General features: G+C 42.9%; 1 protein-coding gene across 1 annotated transcript in view; it reads left to right on the top strand.

Moving 5' to 3' along the window:
• FAM135B (family with sequence similarity 135 member B) overlaps positions 1-12,660 on the top strand; it is a 166,827-nt gene that overhangs the window by 135,678 nt on the left and 18,489 nt on the right. The window contains exons 9-11 of the mRNA XM_060116030.1: positions 2,385-2,540; positions 3,479-3,552; positions 10,070-10,224. Coding sequence (XP_059972013.1) covers positions 2,385-2,540; positions 3,479-3,552; positions 10,070-10,224 — 385 coding nt within the window. The remainder of the gene's footprint in view (positions 1-2,384; positions 2,541-3,478; positions 3,553-10,069; positions 10,225-12,660) is intronic.

The raw sequence follows: 12,660 nt of genomic DNA, 5'->3' as shown, positions 1-12,660 counted from the left end.
CATTCCAAGGAGAACGTGCAGCCCGATCAAGGCCCTGGTGCTTGGAAAGAGCTGTGTGTTCAGGTTGGTGTGACTGGAGCCATGGGCAGCACTGGGCCAGAGGGGAGGTAGCCAGAGGGAAGGCCGGGAACATTGTCAGGGGCAGAAAGGTGTCTGGTGTTGATGCAGGAGCTTGGCGTCTATTCGTGAGGGTAACGTGTTGGAGAATGTAAAGATAAGGCACTAATAGACCATCTAAAAGCCTTACTCTCCAGCCTAGAGGTTTCCAGTGGCCAGTCACATCCCCTACTCTTCCCAGCCCAGTCCTTCCTTTTCTGCCTCTTAACTCTTTGGGCCATGGATTATGGGACTGAACCAAGAGTGGACGTTCCATGTCTGGTCCCCGTCTCCCAACAGAGCCAGTGATGGAAACAGTGCTTCCATCAGAAGACAGGGTCATTCTCTCGTTTTGGAGTTTTGTAGCTTGTGTTGTCTTTGTCACCAAAGACTGATCTTTCCTCTTGGAAGGAGCAGCTTAGAGACGCTACAGGTGAATGATGCCTTGTACCCAGAAGCTAGTCATTAATTACAAAGCTGCAATACCCAACAATTAAAGAGCCCTACAGAGGGTCAAATTCCTCCTTCTCTGCTTTTCTTTTTTCTTTTTCTTTTTTTTTTTTTTTGCAGTACGTGGGCCTCTCACTGCTGTGGCCTCTCCCGTTGCGGAGCACAGGCTCCGGACGTGCAGGCTCAGCAGCCATGGCTCACAGGCCCAGCCGCTCCGTGGCACGTGGGATCTTCCCGGACCGGGGCACGAACCTGTGTCCCCTGCATCGGCAGGCGGACTCTCAACCACTGCGCCACCAGGGAAGCCCTTCTCTGTTTTTCTTACTCTCAGATGCTTCGCTCCACCCAGCATGCCTTACACTGGCATCAGCCTTTAGTCCAGGAAGAGTGAAGGGAACTTGCAGCGTTTCAAGCGAGGCTTTGAACTTAGTCCCCCCATACATTGTTACACCCAATAAAGGGTTATTTGCTTTGCACACTCATTTTGCAGATGAAGAAACTGAGGCACCTGGCAAAGAAGGAGCTCAGAGATGGGTTTGAAACAGCAATGGTTATGTGTCCTGCTGTGTCTTCCAAGACAGACACATGCCCACCACTCTTTTTTTTTTCAGTGTTCTTAAGTTGACTTTTTAAGCATATTAAGGATAGGGATGGTATAAACCTATTTTTATTGAAATACAGTTGATTTACAATATATTAGTTTCAGGTATACAGCATAGTATTTGATATTTTTACAGATTATACTAAATTTAAAGTTACAAAATATTGGCTATACTTCTTAGGGTTAACCCACCTTCCTATCTCCTCTGGTAAATGAGGCTCTCTGCAGGCAGAGACACTCCTTTTTTTAAAAAATACCTTTACTGAACTTCACTTTATTTATTTGCCGTGCCCTGCAGCATGCAGGATCTTAGTTCCCCGACCAGGGATCGAACCCGGGCCCCCTGCATTGGGAGTGCGGAGTCTTAACCACTGGACCGCCAAGGAAGTCCCAAGAGACACTCTCTCATTCATCTTTGTGCTCCCATGTATTCTAAACATGTGCCTGGGATATGAGAGATGCACATTAAATTCTTGGTGGGTAAGTGATGAAGCGTAGAACTCAGTGTTAGGTTTGGACCACTGGTTCTCTGGCTGTCCTCAGAGATGTGATCTCTCTTCTCACCTCTCCACAATGAAAGTTACCCCCAGGCAGACAGCTCTCATCGTTCTAAACTGAAGCTAGCCAAAAGTTCCCCCAAGGGCTCCCGACCTCTGTAGGCTGGGTCCTTCAAGCTTTTGTTAAGACAACCTGGGATCCTCCTTAAGAAATTTGGAGTGATGGGGAGAAGGTGGTGGCGGGTCTGTTGAGCACGGCCATGTGGAAATCACCTAGCAAGTTAGATGCCGTGAGGTTATAAAGACTTGATTGTTTCTCGGGAGATGTTTTACGACGCCTACTCTGTAAAGGCAGCGTAGTGCCGTGGCTTTGTGGTGAGATGGTCTTACAGTTGAATCTCAGCTTTGTGTGACCTTGGGTGTGCTATTTAATCCTCTCTCATTTAATTTTTGTATAAAATGATGACTACATAACTCTACCAAAGGTTCATGGTGGGGATTAAATAGGAAAGGGCATATAAAAACACCTAGTGTTCTACCTGCCAACTAGTAGATATTAATAAGTGGAAGCCATCATCATGGTCGAGTACTGAGTTCAGAACGTAATAGGATGCAGAGGAGAGTCCAGAGAAAGGAGAGGGATTCGTTAAAAGCAGAGAAGCCAGTAAAGGCTTCAGGAGGAAGACGGCAGTAGCTTCATGGAGCAGAGGTCCTTTACTGCCACCCTTTTGCCTCCCCAGATGTTGAATAATCCCGAGAAGATAGCTGAGCAGATAAGTAAGGATCTTGCCCAGCTGGCCTCCCACCTGATGGCTCTGTGGACCCAGTTCCTGGACACGGTGACATTACACTCCCAAGTGACCGCTTATCTCACCCTGGAGCATCACACCTTGCGGGTAAGGGGTTAAATGGTATCAGTTCTCTAATCATGCACCAGTGATCTCTCAAGGAAGCTTTACAATAGTTGGTTCATTGGGCAGAATTAAAGTCAGGATTGACTTCCTCAGACCCAAGTGCTAGCCCTGCTCCACTGTGAACTTGCGGTGAAACTTGATGAACTTCCTTCGGCTTTCACGTCTTTGCTCTACTGTTCAAAAAATACCTTCCTTGGCTACCAAGGGATAGCAGACCCATCTCAGTGATGTGACGAAGTGCTTTGACAGTGTCTCAAAGAAGTGTCTTCACATCTACTCCATTGTTCCTAGCACATTTTTTGCCACCAGCCTGAGTGCACAGTGGTGGGTACTAATGCCTAATAAAAGATGTTGGTCTTCTCATTCCCAGCAAGAGGACCAAATAGCTAAGTCTACAAAGAGCTTAGCGGACACACTTGCATGACTGGCTTTGCACATTCTATTTCATCTGCATTTATTTACGGCCTCTGTTTTCAAGGGTCTCATATTCTAGTAGAAGAAATAAGACCTAAATGTAAAAACGACAGAAGGCAAGCCAAGAGCAGATGCATAAACATGCATCCAGTTGTGTCCATAAATCAGGTTTGTGCTAAGAACCAGAAATAGAGAGGGCAGCGGGGGGTGGGTAGAAATACTAGTGTTTCAGAACCTCTGGGTTGTTGGCTAAGCTCTCCCTGATATTAATATATGTTACTTCCCTCGTTGAGCCTTAATTTCTTTTTAAAAAGTCAAGGCTAGGGACTTCCCTGGTGGTCCAGTGGTTAAGACCCTGTGCTTCCACTGTAGGCAGCATGGGTTCGATCCCTGGTCGGGAACTAAAATCCCACGTGCTGCATGGTGTGGCCAAAAAAAAAAAAAAAAAAAAATGAAGGCCAAACCCACCCAGTGAGTTACATTGTTTATACTATTTTATTCCTCAGGTCCGAAGGTTTTCCGAGGCCTTCTTTTATATGGAGCACCAAAAACTTGCAGTCTTGACCTTTCAGGAAAATCTGTAAGTAACCAGTTGCACGCCCACATCATGAACCCTAAGCGCCAAGGACATTCTTGTTCAAAGTTATTTCTTCCCTTCATCTCCAATCATGAAGGAGAGAAGTCTGCCCACCTCTGCACTTTCAGGTGCATTCTCTCTGAAGGCAAAAGAGTCAGACAAATTGCAGAGGCAGGAGCTGGCAGGTGTCAGAGAAGATCAATAGCCAAAGTTTTTTGTTGTTGTTGAGTATCCTTATGGTTCTGTAGACAGAATCAAGACTTCCTAGGTCCCTGAAGACATCTGTGCTGAGTCCTCTTTGCAAAATGAATTAGAAGCAGGTGGTGTGGGCACAAGCTATGTCAGAAAAAAAAATTCACCTGAAACTTTGCAGCAGCTATGAAATGCATTTAGCATATGAATTAAGGCTGAACTACCTAATTAGGAGGACAGATGAATATCTAAGTTTGGCTTCCTCCGGAAAAATTTTAAAAATATTCAGAAAAGTCGAAGGGTTGACAAAAGATGAGGTCATTGTCTCTCATTGTAGATTTCCCTTGTGGGCACAATCATTGCTTCCTCCAAGATGTCTGGCCGTAGCTACACAAGTCCAAGCATTTCTTCTGGTTTCTGAATAGTATGTTTGCCTCCAAACTAAATGTGGATGGAATAATGTTTGAGATGCTATAGTAAATCCAGCAGGAGAAACACTTGAAATCCATCCATCACTTAGGACAGACCCGAAGATCTTTTCACCTTCATCTTTATAACCTTATTTTCTCCCCACACTTAATTCTAGTTGGAAAGTTACAGCAATGTTTTTTTTTGTTTGTTTGTTTTTTGCGGTACACGGGGCTCTCACTGCTGTGGCCTCTCCCGCTGCAGAGCACAGGCTCCGGACGCGCAGGCCCAACGGCCGTGGCTCACGGGCCCAGCTGCTCCGTGACACGTGGGATCCTCCTGGACCGGGGCACGAACCCGTGTCCCCTGCATTGGCAGGCAGACTCTCAACCACTGCGCCACCAGGGAAGCCCCAGCAATGTTTAAGTTTGCCTCATGGATTCTGAAATTGAGAAGGGCACCAAGGAAAACATCTCTCATGTTAAAATGGCTTTTCTAGAAATATCTAGAGTCACTCACTCATGCATTCATTCATTCAGTCCAGCCCCCTGCTAGAACCAACTGTATTTTTTTTTAATGAAAATTGGGAGAGTTAATTTGGCAAATAGAAACATCACTTTGAGGACCACTGAGCAAAGCACTGCAATTCAAGACTACTGCAGGAAGTCTAATTCCAAATCACCACAACGATATGTAAACCTCAGACTGCCAGTCCCTGGCTGCATTCCCAAGGAGTGTGAACACACAAGGAGGTGACAGACACATAGGCAGCTAGTGTCCTGGAAGAGTTTTGTTGGAATGACAACCACTTGTACAAAGTACAGATGATATGGTATCCGGGAGACCTGGGCTCAAAATCCTGCTGCTCTACTTGCCACAGATCCTTGAGAGAATTAATTTTCTGTTTGTTTGTTTGTTTGTTTTTTCCCTGAAGCTCACCTAGTCTTCGTTTCCTTAAAATGGGTAGGATAATAGCTGTGAGGATCACATGAGAACATCCATGCACAGGACCTGACCTGGGGCAGCTGCAGACTCTGCTCAGAAAGAGTTAGGTGATGCCTGATGACTTAACACAAATGTTTGCTCTTCACATAGACACTGGGGATGCAGCAGGGAACAGAATAAAGATGTTCTCCCCGTGGGTCACTCATTCTAGTGGAGAGACAGACAAGAAGTACATGATATCATTTCAGATAGTGATCAGTAAAGAAAAACACATCAAGGTAAGGACATAGAAAATTATGAGAAGAGGTATGGCCAGTGTCCTCATGAATGTTTCACAACTAGCTCTCAGGAAAGCAAAAACAAGCAAAAAAACTCCAGTCTGTAGTGTTTGCCAATTTCCATGTGTCGATGCTCCCACCATAGTCAATTTCAAGCTAGGGATATGTTAGCACTGAATGTGGATTCAGGAAGAGATGTATACAGCTGGCTCTTGCAATCCAATATGAACTGGCTCCAACACAGCACTGGGTGTGGGAGAAGGAATGTTTTAGCCAAAGAGAAAAAAGGAAGTCTTTCTGAGGATGTAGCATTTGGGCAGAGACTGGGGTTTTAGCAAGCCATGCCCTGATATGGGAGAAGACTCTTTAGTCAGAGGGAATAGTTGGTGCAAAGGTTCTTGTATGGGAACACAAAGTGTTTGGAAGCAAGTGTAGCTAGATTGGAGTGAGCAAGTAGGAGACAAGGAGGTAGGACTGGGGAGGACCAGGATGAGGAATTCAGACTTTGTGCTATGGTAGTTATAACGAATGCCTTAAAAACCTGGCAAGTGACTATGGTGGTGAGACCTTGGATTTCAAATCTCATATACCTGTTTTGAAATCTTGATCCTGTAACTTATACTACTTGTGACATCAAACTAGTTACTGCTTAGCTTGTGCTTAGATGTAAAAGGGAGATTCCTTTATTCAACAAGTATCTATTTAGTGTTGACTGTGTGCCATATACTCTTTGGGCTATTGGATACCCAGCAGTGAACAAAACAAACATATTCCATGTCATGGAGCTCATCTTTTAGTAATGGAAAGCATATGCATAAATAAATATACACATAAATATATGAATATATACATAAATAAATATGATATGGCAAACGTAATAAGTGCTATGGAGAAATATATCAGCGTGACAGGCACAAAATGTGCTATTTCATAGAGCTGTCAGAGACAGGCTTCCTAAGGAGACACTTGAGTGGGGCTCTAAAGCAGGGGGAGGGACTGAGCCCTGCAGATACCTGGGAGATTATAACATTTGCCCCATAGTGCAACTCTGTCAGAGATTAGAGGAATGTGTTACCATTCAATTAATAGTAGATATTAACCTACAGTAGAAAGCATATACTAGAATACCAATGATGCTATTTAGGAAGAGGTAAACGATTAATTATGTCATTAAATAAGAACTATAGAATCAAGAGGGAAATTTTATTTCAGACTGAGAGAATTACTGGAGGACAGGCCCTAAGGGCTGTGAACAGAATTAAATTGTAGATTGAGGTAGTGAACAGATGCTCTGCAATGCTGGCGACTGTGCATGGACACGGGGGTACTCACCTGGTGGTCAGAGCTGGAGGGGAGGGTGCAGCCGCAGGGAGCTCATGCTGTTTGCATAGGGGACAGGACCATCCTCCCACATCAGGGTGGACAAGTGAAACTTCTCTGTCAAGACCCTTCTTGTTCAAGCACATGCTAGAGCGTGTTTCCCAAATGATAGGTCACAGTCACTTAGTGAATGGTGAGATCATCTTAGTGGATTTACAATGGCCTTTTTTAAATGACATAGGATAGGATAAGATAGGGTAAGTTAAGATAGGTAGTAGTAGTAAGAAGTGTTTCTGAAACTTTTGTTTCAGCATGTGTGTTTCTGGGACTGTGCGTGGTTGTACTCCGTGGCCATGTAAAATGAAGACCATTTCTTGCCATGGGTTGCACTGTTTAAAAAAGTGTTTTAAAATGATTTAGAACTGGTTAGTAGCAAGGGTGTGTTTTATTGTTCCTCTTTCTGTTTTTACCAATGCCAGCCAGTGCTTTTCACACAGTAAGGAAGTGTTCAAAGAAAGTTTATTGAATGAATGAATGTGAAAATGTTGATGAGTATGAAGACCTATACTGATGTCTTAATTTCTGTAAAATGATCATTGAGATGTCACTCTTTTATGATTTCTGTAGTAATAATTGTAACACCGTCTCCTTTTTAAAAATCATTTATTCTACAAGTTGCTATGTATATAGAGTTGAACACAACAGGCACTTCACCTGCCTTCCTGGTGCTAATAAGCCTATTGAGAAGCTTCCAGTAAGAAGCTGTGCTAAATACTTTACATGCAGTGGCTCATTTAATGTTCACACTCAGCCCCTGAACAAGGAACTGTTATTATCCCCACTTTACAGAAGAAACTGGAGAAACCTGGGCTCACAGAGGTTAAGTAACTTAGACCACACAGCAAGCAAGTGATGCAAACATGGATCTGTCAAAGTCCAGATCCCACACTCCTAGCCTCCCTGCTATGGCTACTCTATATAGTGTTGAACCATTATCCTAAAGAGTACACCAGAAAAATAGAATATAGATTTTTTGACCTGTAAATAGAAATATCTGTATGCTGTTGGGCTGTACTCCGGGAGTCAGGATAAACCTGACCTTGAAATAAAAATGAAATGAACAAGGCCCTATATGCTCTACACAGCAGATCTCTAGAACTTCTTCATCTTACTTCATTGAAACCTTATGCCCTGTGATGAGCAATTCTCCCATTTTCCCCTCTCCCAACCCTTGGCAACCACCCCTCCCCTCTTGGATTCTATGAATCTGACTAGTTTAGATACCTCATGTATAGTGGAGTCATGCAGTGTTTGTCCCTCTGTGACTGGCTTATTTCATTTAGTGTAATGTTCTCAAAGTCCATCCCTGTTGCCACAGATTGCAGAATCTCTTTTTTCAAGGCTGAATAATATTCCATTGTCCCACATTTTCTCTATCCATTCATCTGTCCATGGGCAATGAGCTTGTTTTCATATCTTGGCTATTATGAATAGTGCTGTTATGTGCATAGGAGTGCTAATATCTCTTAAATATTCTGATCTCAATTATTTGGGATAAATACTCAGAAGTGGGATTGCCAGCTCATATGGTATCTCTATTTTGAAGTTTTTGAGGAACTTCTGTACTGTTTTCTATGGCCGCTGCACCATTTTGCCTTCCCCTCAACAGGGCACAAGGGTTTCAGCCTCTCCACATACTCACCAACACTTGTTTGTTCCAATAATAGCCATCCTAACAGGTGTGAGGTGGTAGCTCACAGCATACATGCCCTGGAATTTTTAGTTATTTGTTAACACATGAGAAGCATTGTTTGAGGCGTGTGGTCACATTCACAATGTCTGTATACTACCTTCCAGCAAGAAGGAACTCCCTGCCTAAAATAACTTAGTTCTGACTCTCCAGCACCTATCCTGTTGTATTATAATTAACCTGATTAACCACCTAACTTATTCATGACTCTATAAGTTCTTTAGGTCCAGAATCAAGTTTCAATCCTCTAGGTTTACTCCCTACCCTGTGCACACCATCCTATGCATGTTGGTGTTCAATCAATATACCTTGTTAATAAGCTGAAAACTGGACCAAAAACTGATGATAGCTGAGAAGTGCAGAACTGATTGCAACAAAATTCCATTTAAATATTCAGACAGTGGTCCAAAGAATGATGAATTTGCAACGGCCTTCATGGCTTTGAGGGAGAGAATAAATTGCTTCTCTTTTTCTTTCATAGGTTAAAATCCAATTGAGAAATAAGAGGCAAATGAAATATGCACATTTAATATTTATGTTAAATATACATATATAAAATAGCATATGTGCGTATATGTCCATCTTCATCATATTTCTTACTGAGGATGCTGGATTACAGAAGTTGCCCTGGCCTGTGCAACGTTCCACAGCTACAGAACTGTTCTCTGTGGGCAGATAAGCTAAAGGGCTGGAGAATGAGTTTGGGACTTCCAGAGTCAGGCTGCTCTAAAAACATCTGCAGTTGGACAAAGAGACAGAAAGACAGACAGACAGGAAGTAGCTATGCATGCTCAATTCTTCTCCCAAACTCACCAACCTGATAAGAGCATCATCTTTGCCTGGGGAAGAGTGATTGAGCTGGCATGGAGAAAAATGATGGATTGTTAATAATTTTCCCTTCATGGGGGAAAAATAAACCCTTGCCATTTTGCAGGGACTTGAGGAGAAGGGAGTAAATGTTTTCCACCAGCCCAGCCTTTGAACTAAGAATACTATTTATTTCAAATTCTGGAATCATATCACTACTCGTGGAGTGATATCTGGGTCATGGAGGAGGAATAAGGTGCCTTTTAAAATCCTATATGCAGAAACCAAAAATATGGCTCCTGAACTAGGGGAATTTATACCCTAATCAAGGATCCTGTTGTCCACACAGCAAGCAGTAAAAAAGCAATTTTAGATGGTTCTGTATTCAAATGCCACCAAATATGATTAAGACCCTAAGTGCTATAGGTAGTTAGAGAAATAGGAGTAAAGTATATATAGATTTACAGGTTTCCTCCAAAACACTAATTTACGATTCCTAGCCATTTAGAAACTCAGCATACATTCCACTAGAATGGTATTATTACATTCTACTAATTGGTATGTGATAAATGCCCTGGTGTTTTGACTAAACACACAATCCATGTCCTGATCAGCACCCAGAACAGTTCTGATTCAAAGCAGACTAGGGCTTTGGGGGCTGGGTAAGTAGCTGGGAAGAAAGGGAGGGTAGACAGACAGAGGGCAATTGTTAGAGTCTACTGAACGTTTTCTGAATGCTGTCTTGGGATAAGAGGGATGGAGCAGTAAGTTTAAAACCTTTAAATCTTCCTTGAATGCTCATCGGGTCTATGTTCCCCAGGATCCAGACCCACAGCCAGCTGTCTCTGGATGTCCGGAATTCAGAGTACCTCACCACCATGCCCCCACTGCCCGCAGAGTGTCTGGACATTGACGGCGACTGGAACACTCTGCCCGTTATCTTCGAGGACAGATATGTGGACTGCCCTGCCACAGGTGTGTCTTTTCTGTTTTTGCTTTGGAAACCTCAAGGGTAGGGCTTACCACTGGGTTCCCATCAGTTGCTCTGTTTACATCCCAGCAGCCATGGGAACAAATCAGTGAAGTATTTGTCAGTTCCTAGAGGAGAAGCAAGGTTAAGGTTAAGCTTGTTATTAGAAATGACTTCGTTGCCGTGAATGGACAAAGCAATGGAAGCAAAGGACACTTACAGTAAAGACTCCCTTTTGGACTCCTGGGGTGGAATTGTATTTAGTGCTTCAGTGTTTTCACCTGTAAGCTGGGAACCAAATTCTCCCCCTCACCAGAGTCCCCTGAGAGTCAGATGGAGATCTTTTCTTATCTCAAATGTACAATTCAAGTATAAATTCATTTCTGGTTGAACCTAAATGGCATTCGGTTGACATTCCTATGCGGTGCTTGCTTTATGGAACGAGCCAGGTAAAGTATTTGAGAAAGTGGGCACGTAAATATATGGATTAATGGATGAACAGCTCACTTCAGGGGGAAGAGGTAACATGTTTGTGTGTGTGTGTGTGTGTGTGTGTGTGTGTGTGTGTGTGCGTGTGCAGATTGCAATCTGTTTTGCTGGGGCTGCACAGAGTTTGTTAATGAACTGATCCATCAACTGGAAAGAGCCTAGTGCAAACTGTAGAGTGAATGTCTGTTCCCTGTCCCCTGCACAGCCCTGCTCATGGAAACACAACAAGCTCTTACAAATGACAGACCTGAAAGAGACCCATGATCCGTTAAAGGACCACACTATGCCAGCCCCTATGCTGGAGGTTTTATGAGCTTTATCTCTTTAACACTATAAACAGCCTCAGAAGCCCTATTTAACAGAGAAAAACTGAGGCACAAAGAGGGTAAATATTAATCAAAGATGACACAGCTTGTAAAAGCCAGCATTCAAAGCCAATTCACTGCAATGCCAAAGCCCATGTCTGCTTGTCATCTCTTGGCAAAATATTTTTTAAACCATTCTATTGGTGTGCCCATAATTAAAGGAGGGGCCACTTAAATTTCAGAGTTTCTGCAATCTGAGATTTGTAGGATGTTTTAAAAAGTCTAGGTGACTTCCAAGGACTGCAACGTTGCAAACAAAGGATGTTATTCGGTTTTCGGTTGTACCCTGACATCTAGTGTCTATGCTGTGTATGACGGCTTGACTGCGTGTGAGCTCCAGAGATGGCAGCCAACCAGCTGCTCAAAACAATATCAAGACTCCCTAATGGCCTATATAGGAAAAGAATCTAAACAAAAAAATAAAACAGTGGATATATGTATATGTATAACTGAGTCACTTTGCTGTACACCTGAAACTAACACAATGTTGTAAATGAACTATACTCTAATAAAAGTAAAAAATAAACAAATAAATAAATAAATAAAATTTGGCACCCATCTCAAAAAAAATACATATATATATTGAAAGGAAAAAAAAAAAGCTCAGAACATTGGATTGAGACTGTGTGTGTGGGCCAGTCCCCTTTTTTCTGTTTGGTGTATATGGAAATTGAATAATATATCATATAGCTTTCTCAAAAGAGCTGTGTTACAGGCACTTATCCCAATTATGCATATTGGGAGGGGGAGAGAGAGAGAGAAAGAGAATAAAGAAAAGAAGGAGGAGGGGAGGAGGGGAATGAAATAGAAGAGAAAAGAGACTAGGGGAGAGAATGAGAGACAGAAAAAAATAGTTTACCCTCAAGAAAAGTAAGAAAAAGAAGGTCACACTTTGGCACGCCTCCATCCTGCTATAAAGACCAAAACGACCTGGGAGCCTCTTGTGGTCTGAGTGCCATGTACGATAATTGCCCTGGTTATGGAGCTCAAGCTTGGCAGTGTTTCCCATCAGAAAGCAGAAATCTGTCTTCCCCATGTGTCCATTTCATATCAGAAGTCTACTCTGAGTTATGGCTGTGAGGCCCACTGGTTACTATGAACCTGCCCACCCAAGAAGAAAATGTATTCAACTAGGAAAAAAGTTTATTTTTTTTTCTAACTGTCCGAGGTCTCACAGCTGGCAAGTGTCAGTGTCAGGATTGGAAACCAGGGGCTCCTGGCTCCAGAGCATTCTCTATACTCTGTAAATACTGTACACAAGATGGGTAAATGTTTTAATATTTGTAAGTGGTAATTATTCAAAATGTTTTTTTTACTAAGTAAAAGGTAAATCAAGAATTATAATCTTTGGCAGCTTTTGCATTAGTGTGATGCATTTCTGACACTGATAATCCGGTATCAGGTCAAACCTCACAGGTTAAGGGCACAGTCTCTGATACGATTGTCCTTCCTTCACAACTCAGCCACAAGCTCAGGGGTTCTCAGGCCTCCCAGACTTCTGACCAACTGGCTACCAATCCAGGGATTCCCATGACCCCCTCAGGTTTGATAATTTGCTGGAACAATTCATAGAACTCAGGAAAGGGA

The sequence above is a fragment of the Mesoplodon densirostris genome, chromosome 13 (assembly GCF_025265405.1).
Source record: "Mesoplodon densirostris isolate mMesDen1 chromosome 13, mMesDen1 primary haplotype, whole genome shotgun sequence".
NCBI classification, from domain to species: Eukaryota; Metazoa; Chordata; class Mammalia; order Artiodactyla; family Ziphiidae; genus Mesoplodon; species Mesoplodon densirostris.
This window is presented reverse-complemented; position numbering and strand designations above follow the sequence as displayed.